Source organism: Rhinopithecus bieti, unplaced genomic scaffold (genome assembly GCF_001698545.2).
Source record: "Rhinopithecus bieti isolate Rb0 unplaced genomic scaffold, ASM169854v2 scaffold_13342, whole genome shotgun sequence".
Classification (NCBI taxonomy): Eukaryota; Metazoa; Chordata; class Mammalia; order Primates; family Cercopithecidae; genus Rhinopithecus; species Rhinopithecus bieti.
Window position 1 is genome coordinate 1,331,695 of NW_016807690.1, and position 19,326 is coordinate 1,351,020.

At 48.3% G+C, this 19,326-nt stretch overlaps 1 protein-coding gene across 4 annotated transcripts in view; it reads left to right on the forward strand.

Annotated features, from left to right (window-relative positions):
• Positions 1-6,309, forward strand: part of NTF3 (neurotrophin 3) — a 65,346-nt gene extending 59,037 nt beyond the window's left edge. For all 4 annotated transcript variants that reach the window (XM_017883349.1, XM_017883348.1, XM_017883350.1 and 1 more), the window contains one exon: positions 5,204-6,309. In XM_017883349.1, coding sequence (XP_017738838.1) covers positions 5,204-5,998 — 795 coding nt within the window. In that variant the 3' untranslated portion in view covers positions 5,999-6,309. The remainder of the gene's footprint in view (positions 1-5,203) is intronic.
• The last annotated feature ends 13,017 nt before the right edge of the window (positions 6,310-19,326 follow it).

A 19,326-nucleotide genomic window follows, 5' to 3' on the forward strand; every position in this document is an offset into this window, starting at 1 on the left:
ATATATGGCCTTAGTTTAGTATTTCCACCACATTCCTTTCCCTTTTGTCATGCTACTTTAAATCTATCACTTTCCCACCTCTCTGCCTTTCCAGTCCCTGAACAAGACATTAGGGTTATCTGGCAGGATGTCTCCTGAGCCCGTAGCATGAGTCAGAGACCATGTCATAGCCGAAGAAATTCTCCAAAGAGTCAGACCCTCTGGACACAGCTGGCCAGTGTCCTCTTTGACCCCAGCCAGAGAATGAATTTGCCTCCAGAGGATATGGCTATACCAGAAATAATGAAATCTCTTGAATTTGCATATTAAAAATTTGGCAAATTCAACACTGCTTTCACCTCTACTCTCATGACTGCTCTCTGAGGAAAGCTAAAACAGAGCCTTTCTGCTTTCTTTGTAAGTCGCCCAGATTTCCCGTGCTGGTCTCAGACCCTGGATGTGAGATGGTGCACTCCGTGTTCTGTCCACTACAACACAGGGCCTCTGCAGGCACAGGTGACCTGCAGATGGGCTGCACTGAAGACCATCAGGCCCAGGAGGGGATTGGATTGTGTTTACTTTTGTGGAGGTGCTTTCATAGGGAATACGGGGAGGAGGACATAGGAGTGATGGCCTCAAATCTCTGCAAACTCTGCTTAGAGCTGAGGCTTCTTGGTGAAGGGCACAGCCTGCTGACAGCAGCCGTCCTGGCTCCAGGCTTGGAGCTTGGGCTTCCTCTGGAAGTAAACTCTCTAGAATGTTTGTGAGCAGGGATGGACGGAGAGGCAGCAGAGTGTCATCATTAATAACATGAGCTCTAGAGCCAGAAGGTGCAAATCCTGGCTCTGCTGCTTGTTAGCTAGTTGTGGAACCCCTCTTTGCCTTGGTTTCCCCATCCAAAATGGGAAACTTGACAGTACCTACTTCAGGATGGTTGTTACCAGGATTTAAGATTTATATAAGCCAGTACCTGGCACTTTGCATTTTTATTCTGGATGATCTCACCCCTAAGCAGTCTAAAAATTTACTCCACACATGTGCAGCAAGAGGGGTCTTTAGGTACATGGTTGGGAGGTGCTCCTGTATAAGGAAGCTGGTCCTGGAGAGCTGAATTGGAACCTGAAGGCTGCAGCCCCGTCTCTGCATGTGACAGGGAGGGCAGATGCAGGTTGCTGGGGGCTCAGATTCTGTGCCATTCTCTTCCCCAGCTTCCTTTTCCATGTCAGCTGCTTCTTGAATACCCCCAAACCCTTTGTGGATGCTGTTAACTGAGCCAAAAAGGAGGAATCAGAAATTGCTCTCTTTTGAGTATTTTGAGGGATGGTGAAACCTTGTAGGAATGTTGCTCCAGGGACTGAGAAAACACCATATGTGGGAAAGCGTTTCTAAGTGAGGAAAAATCGCACATGCACGTCGGTCAGGATCTTGGAAAACTCCGAGCAGGGGAAATGGGCACCGGGGAGAGTGTAGAAAGGGGGTTTACTGAGGTCTTTAACAGGTCTTTTTCTAATTATAGCCAAGAAGAGCCTGGGGACCATGGCCGACTTCAGAGCCAGGGCCTGTATTTTCTTTGGGAAAAGAAGGCAGAGTTGATTGGCTTCCAAAACCAGGCTTGGCAAAAGCCCATGCAGGCTCTCCAGCCAGTAAGCAGTGCCTTGGGTAGGTCTATATCGTAGCAGGCGTTCATTCAGTAAATTGACATCGAAAATCCGCAGCGTGTCCAGCCCTGTGCTGGGCGTCAAGGATGTGTGGATGGAAAGGACATGGTCCCTGTCGTCCAAGGGGAGACACACCAACAATAATAACACAATATGACAATTGCTTAAATGAAGTTCTCTGCAGATGATGCTAACCCCTAGAGAAAGAGCATAGACATCCTCCTAAATAGAAGAACTCACTGCTGTGCCTTGCCTGGGTGGAGCTAGCACTGCCTTCCTGTTTCCATTGCCCACTCCAGGGAACTGGCACACTGGGGGACTCCCACCCCAGACATGGAGTGAAAAATGAAGGTACTGGTGGCCAAAAAGTGACCACAGATCAGAATGCATCTCTTCTTGCCCCCAGCGTATTCAGAAACGCCACGTCTCCCTTGCCCGTGTTTGCTTTCATCATTTGTCTGTTCTCTGGGCTTCCAGTTCTTAATATTCCTTTCTTCTTCCACAACCAGTGTAAGTGGTCTGAGATCCAAGCACTCGGGCACCGTGGCATCTGGGGGAAAGCCTTGCCGGGACCGTGTTGGTACAGATTGCTGTGAGCCAGATGTAGAGAAGGGAGCTCTCCAGACGCTGAGTCCCTCGCCCGTGTGCATCAAAGGCAGAGGTGCACCATCTCCCGTAGCCACAGGCCATTCGGGTTCATGTTCTCTAACATATCTAGTGTGCTCACTCTGTCCCTGATACTATGCTGGGTGCTTCCATGTGGATTTCATTGTTTACCCCTCACAATAACTTTGATGGTGCACAAGCCATGTGATTTTTGTTGAACCGACAAACCAAATGCCCCCATCACTCTCTGCCGTTGTTTAGCATTCCTTAGACAGCTCACTTCGCCACCGGTGTAGGCCTCCGTTCCCTTACCTGTATACATGAGGGGATTGTCTAGGGTCCCTTTCAGCTGCAAACCTCTGTGTTTTGGGGAGTTCTGTAGCAACATTCTTGGACTTGCTCTCTACGAAAAAAGCTAAAAGTAGATTATTGAAATGGAGTCCACAGGAAGCCTACAGGGCTTTAAGACAGCCTGCTAAAGAGTTTAGAAACACCAACCTGCAGATGACTTACTCTCGCTACTTATTACAAAGTATCATGGCAAGTAAGAAGGAAATGGTCAGCCACTGGGAGAGCAGGCTGGGGTTGCAAGGAGGTGGCAGGTGCTGCTGTTGGGATCTTGGGGGAGCATTGTAGAAAAGTCAGCTTTGGAACCAGGCACTGAAAAATGGGTGAAATTTCAACAGGAGAGGCAGTGCACGTGGGTCGTGATTCAAGTAGCAGTGAGTAGTGAATGGAGTTGGAGCAAGGGGCCCGTGAGCTCAGTCATCACATGGAAAAGGGAGGTGAGTTTTTAAACTGCATTTAGGTTTTCCTCATCTATAAGATGAAGGAATAAGATTAGATGTCCTCTTTATATGGCTTGTCTACTTCTAATAAACTTTGGTTCCCTATTCCAGCCACCACCCATAAAGACTCTTACTTTTTCCTCCTCAATCCATCAGCATCAGCCAGCATTCTCCCTCTCAGCTCACCCTGGTCATTACCTCACTAATCTGTACCTTGACTCTTATTCTACCCGGGACCTCCCCTCACTAACCATACTTGATTTATTTCCTTAAGAGCAGATACCCTGTGTATTCTTAGCTTACAGTGGCTGAGCTTTTGGGAGGTTTAATAAATTGTTTTTCAATAGACTGTCAGTCCAAAATGATTTTATTGCAGCTGTATTATTCTTTTTGGGGGGAGTAGGGAAGGTAATCCTAGTTGTATGCCATATTCTTTGTATTGTTCAAATTGCATTTTGTTGGGCCTGTAATATTGAAGAAAATGTCACGCGTATGCAGAATAGGAGGGAGATTCCTTATGCTGTAGAGGACCCGTTTTCCTAGGATAGTACAATTACTGAGAGTCATTTTCCTCTAAGGGTGAGCAGCAAAGCTAGAATCCCTCTCTTGGCTTTGACCTTGAAGGAGTCAGCTGTTCCCAAGACTAGTTCCCATGGAAAGAAGATGGTCTCCTTATCACAGTGACAAGAGGAGGCAGTATGAGCAGAGTGCGTCACTGTTGCTGACCTCTAGGGACAAGCGAGCCAGCCATATTTCAGACAAGCTGGGAAGAGGCTCTGTGTGGGTCCTGGGAGCGAGGGAGCACTGGGGGGCTCAGACATAGGTGTTGGTTAGCAGGACTGCTTTTCTGTTTCTTGTGTCGGCTTTGTTTATTTCCTCTCTGTTTTCCCCCTGGACTTAGTGAAGTCTTTCCGAAATTACCAAAGGTGAACCAGGGGAAGAGTTTTCATTTTCCATGTTTAGACAGAACTTTAAATAGGAAATGATGTACGCCCTGGGAACCGGTGAGGTGGTGGCGATGGTAATTAAGGAGTGATTATCTCAAGGAGGTGGAGGAATCAGGGGGATCACTAGCTCAGCTGCCCCTCTCCACCTGGAGCATCTCCTTCCAGTGCTAACCCTCGGAAGATCTGGGCTTTGCTCTAGTGAGGGAGAGACCAGCAATGAAGGTATCTTGAGATCAGCACTGTAATTCCACCAGGACTCCTCAGGAGCCCGGTGTTAAGCTTCTACTATGGCAACAGAATGAGGGCGCCGATGGGTTGAAATGCCGTTTAAACAAGGAAATAGAATTAGAAGGAGCATAACCACTAACAGGAACATTTTGTAGCAGAAATGTTAAAAATCTAAAGGAGGAAAGTGAATCAACAATGACTTTTCTGTTCTGGGCAAGTCCAGCCCGTTTATGTGAGGTGGTTATTCTGCATCTCTGTCTTCTGCAAGTCGCGCTGTGGCAGGGCTCTGTTTTGCAGAGAGTGTCCCTGGGGATGGAGCAGATTGGTTGGTGATGCGTGTCTGTCAGAAAGCTCGGCAGAGCACCCTGGAACGCAGGCCCTCTCGCAGAGTGGGTAGTGACCCTACATGTTCATTTCCAAGGGCAGGAGAACAGACCACTCCGGCTGCGACCTGGCCAGGAATGACCCCACAGCTGACACTGCAGTATGGGGGCCACTGAACCAGTCCTCAGCCTCAGTGTGTTCCAGGGGCTGCAGCTAGGGAGCAGTCGAACTCTTTCTTGAGACAATTACAAGGCCACCGCTGCTGCTGCTGAAGGGAAGTGACTCCATGCTTACAATTCTCAGGTTTGAAGTTTTCACGCTTTGCCAAGCTAGGGTGAATCATGCATCTTTGCAGGCTCAAGGGATGTTTAAAGAAGCGATAGGACATCATCCACCCACAAGTCGAGGATGCAGGATAAAGCAGACATCCAATGTAAATACAACCCGTGCAAAAAGCAGAGTCAGCAGACCTGGAGTGCATTCCGCAATATTTCCTGGGGCTGGGGGAAAGAAATTGCCTCTTCAGAATGTCCAGAGGGGAGTTGCGTTGCTTACCTGGGGGGCGGTATCCTCTCTCGTGCCCCACAGGGATACTCAGCCTCAGGTAGCTGGTGCCAGAATAACATAGACTCAGCTGTCACGCCTGCTCTTAACACCTGTGTTTCCTTTTCAGATCTTACAGGTGAACAAGGTGATGTCCATCTTGTTTTATGTGATACTTCTCGCTTATCTCCGTGGCATCCAAGGTAACAATATGGATCAAAGGAGTTTGCCAGAAGACTCGCTCAATTCCCTGATTATTAAGCTGATCCAGGCAGATATTTTGAAAAACAAGCTCTCCAAGCAGATGGTGGACGTTAAGGAAAATTACCAGAGCACCCTGCCGAAAGCAGAGGCCCCCCGAGAGCCAGAGCGAGGAGAGCCCGCCAAGTCAGAATTCCAGCCAGTGATTGCAATGGATACCGAACTGCTGCGGCAACAGAGACGCTACAACTCACCGCGGGTCCTGCTGAGCGACAGCACCCCCTTGGAGCCCCCACCCTTGTATCTCATGGAGGATTACGTGGGCAACCCCGTGGTGGCGAACAGAACATCACGGCGGAAACGGTACGCGGAGCATAAGAGTCACCGAGGGGAGTACTCGGTATGTGACAGTGAGAGTCTGTGGGTGACTGACAAGTCATCGGCCATCGACATTCGGGGACACCAGGTGACGGTGCTGGGGGAGATCAAAACGGGCAACTCTCCCGTCAAACAATATTTTTATGAAACACGATGTAAGGAAGCCAGGCCAGTCAAAAACGGTTGCAGGGGCATTGATGATAAACACTGGAACTCTCAGTGCAAAACGTCCCAAACCTACGTCCGAGCACTGACTTCAGAAAACAATAAACTCGTGGGCTGGCGGTGGATACGGATAGACACGTCCTGTGTGTGTGCCTTGTCGAGAAAAATCGGAAGAACATGAATTGGCATCTCTCCCCATATATAAATTATTACTTTAAATTATATGATATGCATGTAGCATATAAATGTTTATATTGTTTTTATATATTATAAGTTGACCTTTATTTATTAAACTTCAGCAACCCTACAGTATATAAGCTTTTTTCTCAATAAAATCAGTGTGCTTGCCTTCCCTCAGGCCTCTCCCATCTGTTAAAATTTGTTTTGTGACCTGGCTCTCAGGAGTCACTCTGTAAAATCTGTGTACACCAGTATTTTGCATTCAGTATTGTCAAGGTCATGACTGTCGTTTTAGTAAACTTGTTAAAATCAGATGATGTCAGAGTTGTGTATAAACACAGTTATATCCCTCTTCTGGTACATTTAATGTTGGGTTAATGAATTAAAAGAACTGTTATGGCCTCCACTGAAAATGATACCGTGTAGCTCTGGCCAGCAAGCTCTCTATCAAATTCTGTGCTATTTGTTTGGAAAATTAGAATTATGATTTGCTCCAATGTTATGGTCCTGGAACAATAACAACGACCCTGGCAATTTTAGTTTTGGAAGTTCCTTTGCAGCACAATTTGTTGTTTTGGGGTTTGGGGTTGTTCAAGGGTTTTTTTTTTTTTTTTTTTTTTTTTGGCTTTGGTTTTGTTTTGCTTTTGCAAGTGGTTTCATCTTTAGGCACAAAGAAATTTTTTTAACTATTTGTAACAGAATAGTTGCATGACTACCCAGAAGGAAACTGAAATGGATCGTGAATAATCTACACATAGAGGATAAATTTACTTATGACCGACTTTCAGCCTGTGACCACCCCTCCTCCTCTGGCAGCCCCTTCTAGAGCTGTGAGCAGGGTTGGAAAGTGCTAGAGCTTTGGAGTCGGACCTGGGTTCAAGTTCCAGCCCCCCCTCTGTGAGCGTGTCCAGGTTTTAGAGACTCTCTGAGCCTGTGCTTCCTAGGGTCAGAGTCAGACAAGGGTCCTTGCCTATGTCCGAGGAATCCCGAAGAGTCAGGTTATAACCCCTGAAACTTTCCAGCATGGGGCAGGCGTTCAAGAATGTTAGTCCCTCACCCATTCCCTTCCATCCCCCTGAGATGTAAAATGCCCAAATGGAAGGGACCTTCTTGGTGCCTTCTGAGTCCCAACAGGAGTCCATGACAGCCAAGGGGTCAATGTGGGGATGGCGTCACCTGACATGCACAGGCAGGACTGAGGGGAAACCAGGGATGTCCGTCAAGGAGTTTGTTGATGCCCATTTCCCATTGGGAAGCAGCTCGTCCTCTTGGGGCTGGAACATAAGAATGCTCATCTCCCATCTTGGCAGAGGTACAAGGTGTCTGCTAATCCAGTACTGCCCTGAAGCCCCGCCCTCTGCCCAACCTGGATTGCCCTGCATTCATTAGGGGCCACGTGTGCTCTTACCTCAAGCAGCCTACACACTGACATCTCCTTAGCACACGCCTGTATGGAATGTGTCCTTTATGGGACATGAACTTTTGAATTAGACTCAGCAAATAGCAGTGGCCTTAGGAGCATCATGACACTGTACTTGATCCTGGATGCCTAAACTATGGGGGAAGGAAATAAGGAATTGACCACGTGCCCATCATGGGCCAGGCATGTTCAAACCCTGCCACCATTAGTTGTCACAAATCCTTTGAGGGAGCCAGTATCATCTCCAGTTTACAGGCGAGGAAACTGAGGCTGGTGGGTTCAACTTGCCCATGGTCATTTAGTAAGTAAGTGGCAGAGTGAAGATTGTAATCTACGTGGCAATGATGGCACAGTCTTGACTCCTCGTCACTAGTCTCTCCCTCTCCTACACAGCAACGTCACATTTCAGAGTGGGTGTTATAGTCCTAGAGATAGGAAACACACAGCCCTCTACATGGGCAACTCTTGTCCTGTTGTTTCACTGAGCCTTCATCAAGAACACAATAAACCAGCTGATAGGACAAGAAGAGTCTTATGACTAGCCCAAGCCTAGTTATCAGGAGCTTGTCCTTTCAAAGTGACCATTTCCCTGGGCTTCTAGTAAGCCCTCCACCCCTAAAACAGCAGGCGGAGGGATACTGCAGCTGAGGCATGTCTGTAGTCTGTAAAGCTTGAGTCTCAATTTTTTAGCCAGCACTGCGGGAGCAAGACAGGAACGTAAAGAAGCACTTTTATGGCCCTGGTTAACAGTGGATTGTAGAAAGTTGGAGAAACCTGTTGAGGAGTTGCAGCAAATGCTACCTCACCTGCCTATCGTATGGCCTTTCTATCCTCAGGCCTATGGTTGAGGTACCCTTAAGGTCCTCTTCTGGAACTTCTGAATGGTAGAGGGTGGTCTGGTTGATTAGGGAGACGGTCTTCAGTGACAGGACCCCAGAGCCCAGCCTTGCCAGGCACTGACCCTAAAGAGTAGAGCTGAGTCCTGAGCTCTGCCTGGAATGCAAGGAGTTTGCTGGCTTGTCCAGAGCAAGTCTGGAGCAGCATGCTTCTGGGCAGGTGCAGCTCTGAGGAGAAGAGACTTGGGATGAGACAGAAATATTCCCAAAAGGAACTCTGGGCTGCAGGCCATCTGATGGCTCAGCTTTACCCATTCAGAAGGCCAGGGCAATGCGGCATTACCCAGTTCCATGTCAGTAACTTTATTCAGATGCTGCCAGAGTCAACGTGTTAGCTTTGGGCCCAGGGCAGAACCTTCTCGAGGTGGATAGGAGGCCTATTTGTATCCAATGTACACATTTGCCATTGGGGTTAGTTGAAGATTAAACCCATCTCTGAGATAGGAGAGGCTTGGAAGGCTAGTATCTGGCTCCTGGAAAACTCCACTCTGTCCGTATCTTCCCTTATTGCTTAGTTTCTTACAGGGCCTTCATTAAGCAGAGGTGTATTGCAGTGTGAAGAACTTGAGTGCACAGGAGAAAATGGGTTGTGGGTCCATTTTATTGCCAATAGCTGCATGACCTTGAATAACTCCCTTGTCCTAACTGGGGCTTTCATCACCATGAGATTCTATTGCAGAGCGGGGCAGAGTCCAGATGGATAATCTTCACTTCCTTAATGAATGCTACGGTGAGAAGCTCTGTTGCCTGTTGATAGTACTCCTTCCTGCCACGTGTGAGTCTCTAAAATTCTCTCCCCTCTTACAGACTGTGACCTTGAGCTTATTACCTGATCTCTCTGAGCCTTTGTCTACTTGTCTGTAAAGTGGGGATAATGCCTACTTCATAAGATTGTTGGGCAATCTAAGAAAATCATCCATTTCCTGGCACATAAGAAGCCTCCTTCGGTGTTGATTATCATGATGACGATGAGCTTTTGCAGGGTTTGCAGGACCCCTCATTCTGGAATTTTGGTGGGACTTTCCAAGCTCCGTAGTGGAGGATTAGTCATAATTGACATGTATTAATCATGGACCTTATGGGAGGTGGACCTTAGGGTGGCATTTGCGCATTTCCTTTCTGCAGGTCTCTTCAACCAAACCACTGGCCAGTCTTACTGACAAGGCCTTTAATCCTCAGTTGACAAACCAGGGAAGGTATTTCTAACCCTTCGAAGCAGCGAAACGTAATTTTTTGCAAGAAGTTCCTCCGACGTGCTTCTCTGATGTGCACACGTGTGAGTGTGAGTGTGCATGTATGTTTTGTTTCCTCCTTGCAAATTATAGCACGGCTTTGCTCTTGTGTTTCTGTCTCTCAGTTTCTGTCTCTCTCTCGCAGTCAACAATGCTTCCTATAGGCTGGTGTTGGTGTTTTAGGGTTTGGTATTTCTGAGGACTTTTCTGTGGCTGTTCCCTTTCCTGTGTTGTGTGTGAGCACATGTGTGTTCATATGTGCTTTATAGTTCATTTAGTCAGTGTAAAAATCCTTCACTGAGGCTTGGAGAAGCCATCTGCATTTGTTTTATCGCTTTTGAACACGTGTTCAGGAATGAAGGCTGTGTAGTCAGTTTATTGCTACCTGGAGATTTGTCTGGCTTCACCAGGAAGACGCACCTCCTGCCCAGGCTTCAAACTCTGAAGGACCTGGCAAAGCAAATGCCAGGTCCTCGGTGAAGCCTGGCTTTTCCTCGCTAAGCTCCTGCCCTGCTCAGCTGCACCACAGGCTCTGCCTCAGTGAGGGTGCTCTGAAGCCTGGGGAGCGGCCAACTGTCCACACAAACACTCCACTCTCCACAACCCTGGCCCCAGGGCCTCGCACATGCTCTGTTCCACAGCTAGGAACAGCCGCAGTCACTGAAGATGGATTCAACTGGAACATTCTCCAGCCTAACCTTCTTTCTCAAAAACCCCACCCCCAAATCTAAGGAGACCCAAACTCCTCACATGTGCCCTGCTCACGTTACAGTGGGCGACTGGGCTTCTCAAAAAGCACACCTGTTTTACAGCAAGCTGAGATGCAGACACCTCTGTGCCGAGGTAGTCCCCTGGGTTTCTGTTTGGTTCGGGTGGAGACTGGCCCAGCTTGAATGGGCAGAGCCACAGAGCAGGTTAGAAGCACTCCGAGGGACTACGGTCTTGTTTCCTACAACCCTTGGCCTGTGTTTGGTTTCAGGGTACGGGAGGCCAATGAAACAAGCACAGATGTGCCTGTTGTAGGGGCCAGGGATGGGAGGAGCAAGGAAATGTGGAGAAGGGGAAAACTCCAAGGATGTCAAAAGTTTTTTCTCCTAGGAACTGGCTACCACCAATGAGTTGGGCTGGGTTGAATTGTTGCAGAGTTCAGGAATGACATTGCCAGGTAAATTATAGAAGTCTCTGTGGCAAGAAAATGTGAACATTTATTGGGAAATTGTGAAATACAGCCTAATGAGTTTGATGATTTTCACGTGAGACATATGAATGGGTGGGCATGTGTGTGTGTGTGTGTGTGTGTGTGTGTGTGTATGTGTGTGTGCATGGCTGCTTTGATATCCTGACCACGGAGGCATTGCATTTTTTTAAGGAATGGTAATGCCTACAAAAGAATGCTCCTGAACACAAGGTTAACCTCTAGGAGATTGCACTGGTGGCCAGCTGGGGAGCATATGGAAAGTGAACATTCTTGGGGGTTGAAAACAGGCTGATGGGGTGGAGGATTTATAGACAAAAAAGGCATCCAGCAGACTCCAAGCAGCCAAAACAGGAGTTGGGTTTGTGAGTTCTCTGACTTGGTAGAAAAGCATTTGAAGCTGGTCCTGGGATTAGGGGTGGAGATGAGATCAGACCAAGGAATAAATAATAATAAACATTCTTACTGGTGGCTGCTTACTCCAAGTTAGGCACTGTGTACACATCTCCATGGGTACACAGTGACAAGCCTGGTAGATTTAACCCTTTTGTGCAGTTGAGGACTTTTGACTGAGGACTTTGGCCTGAAGTTGTACAGCTGGTAAGAGGAAATGCACAGATAGGAACCCAAGAAGTCCACATGGCTTGGAAGCACATGCTCTGAACTATGTGAGTAAGACAGCAGTGGAGAGGACACTGAGTGCTTCAGAGGGCCTTGACGGCTGAATTGCAATGGGGTGGAGGGAGTGAGGAGGGTGACATGCACTTGGCACACAGGAAGAGAGAACAGGATCAATGCCACGGTGATACCAACAATTGTTCTACCTGAGGGAGACGCCAGACTCGTGGGTAACTGGCTTACTGCAGCAGACATTTTCTTTTTTTTGAGATGAACTCTGGCTCTGTCGCCCGGGCTGGAGTGCAGTGGCGCGATCTCGGCTCACTGCAAGCTCCATCTCCCAGGTTCACGCCATTCTCCTGCCTCAGCCTCCTGAGTAGCTGGGACTACAGGCGCCCACCACCACGCCCGGCTGGTTTTTTTTGCATTTTCAGTAGAGATGGGGTTTCACCCTGTTCGCCAGGATGATCTCGATCTCCTGACCTTGTGATGCGCCCACCTCGGCCTCCCAAAGTGCTGGGATGACAGGCGTGAGCCACCGCGCCCGGCCTGCAGCAGACATTTTCAGCAGGTTAGGGAGGAGGAGTGGGTCTCTTATCCCAAACCCTTCATTCCCCACCTGACAACTGAAGAATCACTGTGCTAGGGGGAAGGTGGTTGTGCTTCTGCCTAAAATATAAGGATCAGTGCATCTGGAATGTGCTTTTGGGGCTTTTGAAATGGATAGAAGACAGAAATTTCAAATTTGGACAAGATCTTTGATTGAGATCCGGTAATCTAACCTTCCTTACAAGGCAGAGATCTCTTTTTATTCATTGACACTTTTTAAAGAAAATTGTCAAGTCCCTACTAGGCCCCAGAGTTTCTTCTCAACTCTATGGGCTCTACACTTGAGGAGCCACCCCTCCTGGAGGAGCAGTGAGTAGAAAAGATGAGACCTTCCTCACCAGGCAGCTGGTTCTAATTTGAAACAGCTCTTACCATATAATAGAAAGCCCCTTCCAACATTAAAGCCAAATCTACACACAAAATAGCTATAACTAGGTTGTCAACCAAAGCTCAACTAACTAAATGCTTGCCTGAGGCAGTCAAGGAAAGCCTCCGTGAGGAGGTGACCTCTCAGCTGGCTATTCTTGGATGAGTAGGAATTTGGCAGGGAAAGATGGAGAGAATATTTCTAGATAGGAACAGCCTGGGGGAAAAGTGCAGCATGGGGAAAGGGCCTAATGTATGCAGAGCAAAGTGAAAGGTTTGGCATAATGAGGACTTTAGGACTGTGGAAAGGGGACATTGAGACCAAGTAATTCAAGGCTGAGGCGGACAGCTATGAAGTTGGATTTGATTGTTTGGGAACTCCTGAATTGAGCTTGCATGAGAATCACCTGGCGGGCTTGTTCAAACTGATTGCTGGGCCCCATCACCTGAGTTTCTGATTCATTAGGTCTGGGGTGGGGCCAGAGAATTTGCATTTCTAACAAGTTCCCAGGGATACTGCAACTGCTACACACTTGGAGAATCACTGATTTATTAATCAATGAGGAGTCAACAAGGGCTTTTTTCTGCATTTTTTAAGAAGATATTTTGGTGGCAGTATAACTGATGGATGGACTGGGGACAGACTAATCAGATTGATCACAAGTGAAGGCCTAGACTAAAGAGAAGACAATAGGAGTAGGGAGATATATCGAATTAGAAAAGCATTTTTGAGATGCAGTTAACAAGATTGGGTAACGAAGTAGATGTGGAAGGCAAAAGAGGAAGCATTAGGAAGATGACTCTAGCACTTCTCGAAGCATGATGGTTCTAAATCAAATGCATGAAGATAGCAAGACAGTGGATTGGAAGACAGGAACCGTAGGCACTGGGAGCGAGGTTCTCAGAGGACATCAAAGTAATGGTATCCAATAGACAGCGGGTTATTAAGATAGAAGTATGCTTGAAATTATGAAAGAAACTCCTCTTATTCATTTGGAAATAATCCAGCACAGATGAGTCTCTCCATGTACAAATAGTTCTAGTCTAAGCTCAGTGGAAGCCTAGATCATAAACTCACCAGCGAATCAGAGTGTGGGAAACTGGGCTCCCAGTAGGGATCTATGGTTCTGGCCTCCCTTTCAGAAGGGTTATGTGCTCACCCACTTGATCACTTTGGAAGCTGTGGGAAAAAAATGCTTGGAAATTGCTGAGGAGAAATAAATGACCATTCTGAGGCTCACGCAATCTGCATCTCCAGATAAGTGTCACCGCATGGCTGTAGGCCTTAGCAGCCAGCTTCAGACACCACCATCAGAGACATTTCAGGTTATATTTTGAAGGAAAAAGCCAGCTATTGGGAAGCTAAGATCAAAAGATTCTTGTCAAAAAAAAGAACTTATCGTGGTTGTATTTTCTGGGCTAGAACTTTTCTCAGTTGTTAATTTGACTCCTTGAAAGCCTCTTGGTCTGTTAGGAAGAAAGATTCCTCTTTCTTAAGAAAATCCTGGCCGGGCGCGGTGGCTCACGCCTGTAATCCCAGCACTCAGCAGCTTTTGGGAGGGTAATTCGAGGCGGGCGAGCTTCACTAAGGTCAGGAGATCGATGACCGATGTAGAACCACTCTCTACTAAAAACACAAAAAAATTAGCTGGTGGCGGGTGCGGGCGCCTGTAAGAGAGTGCCACCAGCATAGCTCGGGAGGTAGGCTGAGCCAGGAGAATGGCATGACCTCAGGGGGCGAGCTTGGACATAGTGAGCCGAGATCGGGCCGACCACTGCACTCCAGCCAGCGGGGAGGACAGGAGCCCCAAATTACTCCGTCTCAAAAAAAAATAAATAAATAAAATAAAAAAAAAAAACAAAAAAGAAAATCCTGGAAGTAGGCAAACACCTTTCTGCTGCAGAGCTTCGGGGCAGGAGTTACCTCTGCCTTAAGTGCTCTTCTTTCCTGCTAGGCTCTGTTGGTCCGATTCCCACCTGCTCAGCCTTCCTTTTCCTCAGGGGATCTTTCCTGAGGCCTCCTCCTGAGTTACTTACAGTCGACCCTTCCTCACAATTTCTATGATCCTATCACATAACACAACTGAAATCACAGCTGTGGGATTATTTGTGTCATTCTTGTTTGCTCTGTTGCCCCATTTGGCTGTCATCTACGTGAGTCACTAAGTCATGCTGATTTTCGTCAGAACTTTATCCCAAATGCTGAGCACAATGCCCATGCCATCAGTAGGCACTCAATAATGTTTGTTGTACAAATGAGTGAATGACTCCCCTTGATAAACGGGGATTACCACAGGAAGAAGGACTTGGGTCAAGCCCCAGGGAGAATGGATTAGCGAGGAGGGAGGTTGGTTGCTGTTTACTTATTTAGACATCCACGGAGAGTCAGGGTAGGCAAGAGGCTCAGTAGTATAGAATCATAACATCTGTTCTAGTCCAAAGATTGGCGGCTCCAATATTCCATTAGCCAAATGCTGGGGAAAGGACTCAAACTGAAAGAAAACTTGTAAGTGGAGTTATGGAAAACAAAATACAAGGTCATGAACCAGGGCTATGCTTATACTTCTTAAATTAAGAACATCATGTCTTGATTGAGCTGTCATTCATCCACTCAGCCATGCATCCGTTCAACTAATTTGTATCGAAACCTACTATGCACCAGCCCTCTTCTCAGGTATTGATTAGTACGATGACAAACATGGGCAGACGAGGCTCATGCCTTAAGGGAGCTTACCTTGTAGAGGGTATGACAGGAAAAAAAAAAAAAAGAAGATGAAGAAGAAGAAAGAAACAAGCAAATGTGTAGATAAAATGATTTAGGTGGTGGTAACTGCCTAGAAGAAATACAATATGGTAAAAAGGGTAGAGAATGAGTAAGCGGGGCTGGGGGAGGGCAGGGCTAGTATTGCATGTTGTGTATTTTCATGGTTAAAATGCTTTCTCCTGTGAAATTCGAGGCATGAAATTTCAGTATGCCTAAGGGAAGTCAAACACATTTTCATAAACTCTGAGCAATTAATGGCTGTAATTAAAGCAGAGGATCTTCAGCCAAAACTCAAAAGCCAAGTTTCAGCAATAGTGCACACATAGCCCAATCCACAAATTATTTCTCTGGTCTTCAGCACTAGGTAACACATTTTATAGGAGACCTTAGACGTTACGCCACATTCTCCCCATAACAGAGGCGGGTATTACGCAGAGTATTGCTTCTGTCTCTCCACGGGCTTTTCACCCTGTCAAACCTGTTTCACTCCAGAGGAACAAGATGCAGTCGCTCTGTCCTGCTGTCAGGGGTGGGCCCTCTGGTTCCCCTCCAGATGATGAAAGGCCTGGGGACTGGGGGTGGGGTGGGGAGCAGGTGATGGGCAGGGCCACTCCCTCTGAATTCCAGTGCCTCTGGCTCTTGCTGGCAGCTCCCCAACAAGGAGAGGTGGGGAGGTTTGTCCAACCCAGGGCTGGGTTTCTGCCTCTGGCACCCCAAGGGAACTTTCTTTTCATCTCAGGCCTGCATCAAGAAAACCACTCTTGGGACTTTTCTTGGGACTATAATTGAGTCATTTGTACTCTACAACCCTCCATCAGTTTTTCTGCTTTAAAAGAGGATATAAAAACGTTTCTAATTTGACAAAATGTATCCTGGGAGCTCACCCCGGCTACCTTAAGAATGAGTGGCAAGGATGAGAGCTTTGTGATTGTACAGAAGGGGAGTCAAGTACAGAATCTGTACAATCAAGTACAGATTGTACAGAAGGGGCTCCAAGAATCCCCCCAAAAAGCCACTAGAACCACCTCCAAACCCAACCTACTGAGCCAGCTTGACTTCAGAGAGGTTAGGTAACCCAGCCAAGGCCACACAGCTTATATGTGGGGCAGAGCTGGAATGAGAAGCAGAGCTTCTGTCCTGCAGTCCAGAACTCCCTCCGTTATGCCACACGGCCATAAGAGACACCCTCTACATGAAACTGCAGGAATGAGTGACAGGAGGTGTTTAGACACCTCCCCTGGGCCAGCAGAAGAGCTTCTGTAAGTGCCCTGCAGACTCCCCGGCATCTGTTCTGCCAGCATGTGCCTCTACCTTCCCAGAGACTTCTCAGAAACCTGGATTTGTGCACTTGGAAGGTTTAATTCATGGCTATCAGACCCTCAACCTCTGGAGGAGGTTGCATTCACATATTGTTAATCCATGGAGTAAACCTATTGTGATGTTTGTGATGCAGTGGCCAAAGTTAGGCAGACCTAGGTTTGAACCCTGATCCCACCACTGATAATCATGTGACCTGGGGCAAGTTCCCTGGTTTCGTTCCTTCTCAAGTTCACTATGAAATGGGGATAATAATATCTACCTCCAGGGGTGACAGTTACATTGTCTATAGCTGGAACAAGTGACCTGGACACCAGCAGAGCATGGTAGGCTGTAGCACGTCCTGGGGTGCCTCCTTTGGGCCTTCAGTGAGAGCTGGATCATAAGGAATTCCTGAGGTCTCCAGGGGAAGAGCCAGGGCAGCCAGGTAGTAGGAGATCACTTAAGGGTTTGGGACAGCAATGATCGCTAACTGGCCCACCTTCCAGCCTGACATCCGGTCTGCCTACCACACAGGGAGGTTGTCAGGATGGAGGACAAGCACGTAAGGCCATTGGCACAATGCTTGGCATCTGGAAAGTGCTCAGTAACATTGGCTTTCTCCCCCTGAGAGACGGAGCCTGTGCCCACAGCCCCCAGAGGAAGACATCCTATGGCCCACTGGTCCCACTGTGCGGACACAGGCAACACCTTGCTGCTCATGCCACTTCCAGGGAACTTTCTTGGTTTCTTGCCGAAATTCGTTACGGTGTAGCCCAAGTCAGTTCTAGTGCTCTTGACTTTTAAGTCCAGGCTAAATCTGGAACTTTTCTTAAATGCTTGCAAAAATACCCTGTGCTCCAAAAGCACGGCACCAACTGGATGGGAAAGGAGGTTGCAAAGCAGAGGACTATTGATTTCTATGGGGTTCCTTTGCAACATCAACCTTGCGTCCTCCTGGTGCTCTGGCAGACAGTGGCCTCAGCAGGGCTCAGGCCTGCCCTTACCCCTGAGTAAGGCACTGCCCCCTGCTCTCATCCTTTCAGTTCAGCTTCACATGGGCCCAGTCTGTGCCAGCCCCTGGTGAAGACTGGGTGAGCTGATTGCCACTGGACTCTTTAATTTGCTGACTGCCCACAGACCCCATCAGCCAGTGCAGGATAGCAAGAGCTGGGAGAAATGTCATGTAGACAAGCAGGAGCCTGGTGTCCAGCAAGTGCCATGGGTGTGAATCCTAGAACCCCAGTCTCACTGCAGGACCTCACATGAGCCAAGCATCTCTGGGCCGCATCCATTTCCTTCTTCCTGGGCACCAGCTGTGTGTCAGACCTTCCCACCCTTCCCTTTGGGCATACAGATTGCAGCCCAGTCTCCTGCAGAGAGAGACACAAACAGTTATAATACAATGTGATTGATGTTTTCATTCCTTTCATGAAGGCTTGCTATTAGGGCACAGATAAAGGGTTCTTTGCCTCACCTAAGTGGGGCAGGGGATGGGAAGTCTCCCTGGAGCCGATGATGCCTGTAAGGAAACAAGAGAAGGATAGTCCAGATACTGCAAAGTGCAAGGGAGCTGACAAATATGTTTATATTGTTGGAACTTAAAGAGTGAAGAGAGCAAGTGTCAGCACACAGAGGCCCATGTGCCGTGCTAGAGAGCTTGGACTTAGTCCTGCAAAAGAGAGGAAGCCTGGGCCATGCAGGAGTGACACGGGGGAGTGGCCTTTCATAGACAGGTCACCATAGGTCCCAGTGGCTCATCTGTCAAGAAGGGCTGTGAGCTTCTCTCTCCACCCTCTGGTGTGCTGCGTTATCTACACTTGCTGCTTGTTTGTGGCCAACCAACCCAGGTCTGCCTGAAGACAAGGGAGAAGATGTGGCAGCTCCAGTGCAGACCTCAGGATCCTCTGCGACGTCTCCTCTGGAGAATGGAGATGCTCAAAGTCAGATGGAAGGGAACGACCTGGCCAGGCATGCTGCTGTGTTGAAAGGCAGGTTTGGGGAAGGTGGGGCAGCTTCATCACTCCTCCCCCTCATGTGGGTGGGACTCATCGCTCAGAACCACCCTGCGCATTCACTCACCCCCTTGCCCTGGTGGAAGGACCAGCTCCATCCCTGCCCTTTCTGGTCTCTTGCAGCTGGAAATCCAGATGCTGGATCTTGGTCCCAGGATAATTGAGCTGTCCACATTGCTTCCTCTCCCTCTTATCCTGTCATGCTTCCTCCTGAACTTTTGACACAAGCCCTGCTTCGTGTCAGTGTGACTGTCAGCCCCCATGAAGTCAGCATCCTCGGGGTGGGTCTTGCGGCCTTGCTCAGCCTCCAAGCCCCACAGGCCCTGTTCCAGGCCAGCAACCATAATTGGCAACAACACTGCAATTCCTGAAGTGGCTGGGAAGACAGAACAGGGCCGCTGGCCTTAGGAGCACAAGGTTCCTTGCTGCCCGCTGCGTGCCTTTGTGTTGCATGCCTGGCGGGACCGGAAGTGGGATCTCACCCATCCTTCAGGAGGCCCCCGGCATAGCTGGCTTTCCTCTCTCCAGACCTGGCTTTCTAAAGGAGCTGAATGAGAATATTCCCACACAGGGATTTTCATCAAAGACCACTTTCATGAGGCCCCACCCCATAAGCTTTCAGGAGTTCCCCGCTGTCTACACACAGTCCAGGCTTCCTGGCTGGGCATTTGGGGTCATTGACAAAGTAGCCCCAGCCTGTTTTCTGGCTATTTCTCCCTCACTGATACTGAGAACGGCCCCACTGCCTTCCTCCATATTTCTCATACCTGACCTGCACATCCCCACTTCCAAGCCTCCGGCTGCTCCCCATCCTCATGCCTCCAGGGATCCTTTGCTGACCAGAATCTTTAACCCACACAACTGCTTCTCCTTACGGTGACTCAAAAGCAATGCACACCTATCAAATCCCGAGTCTTG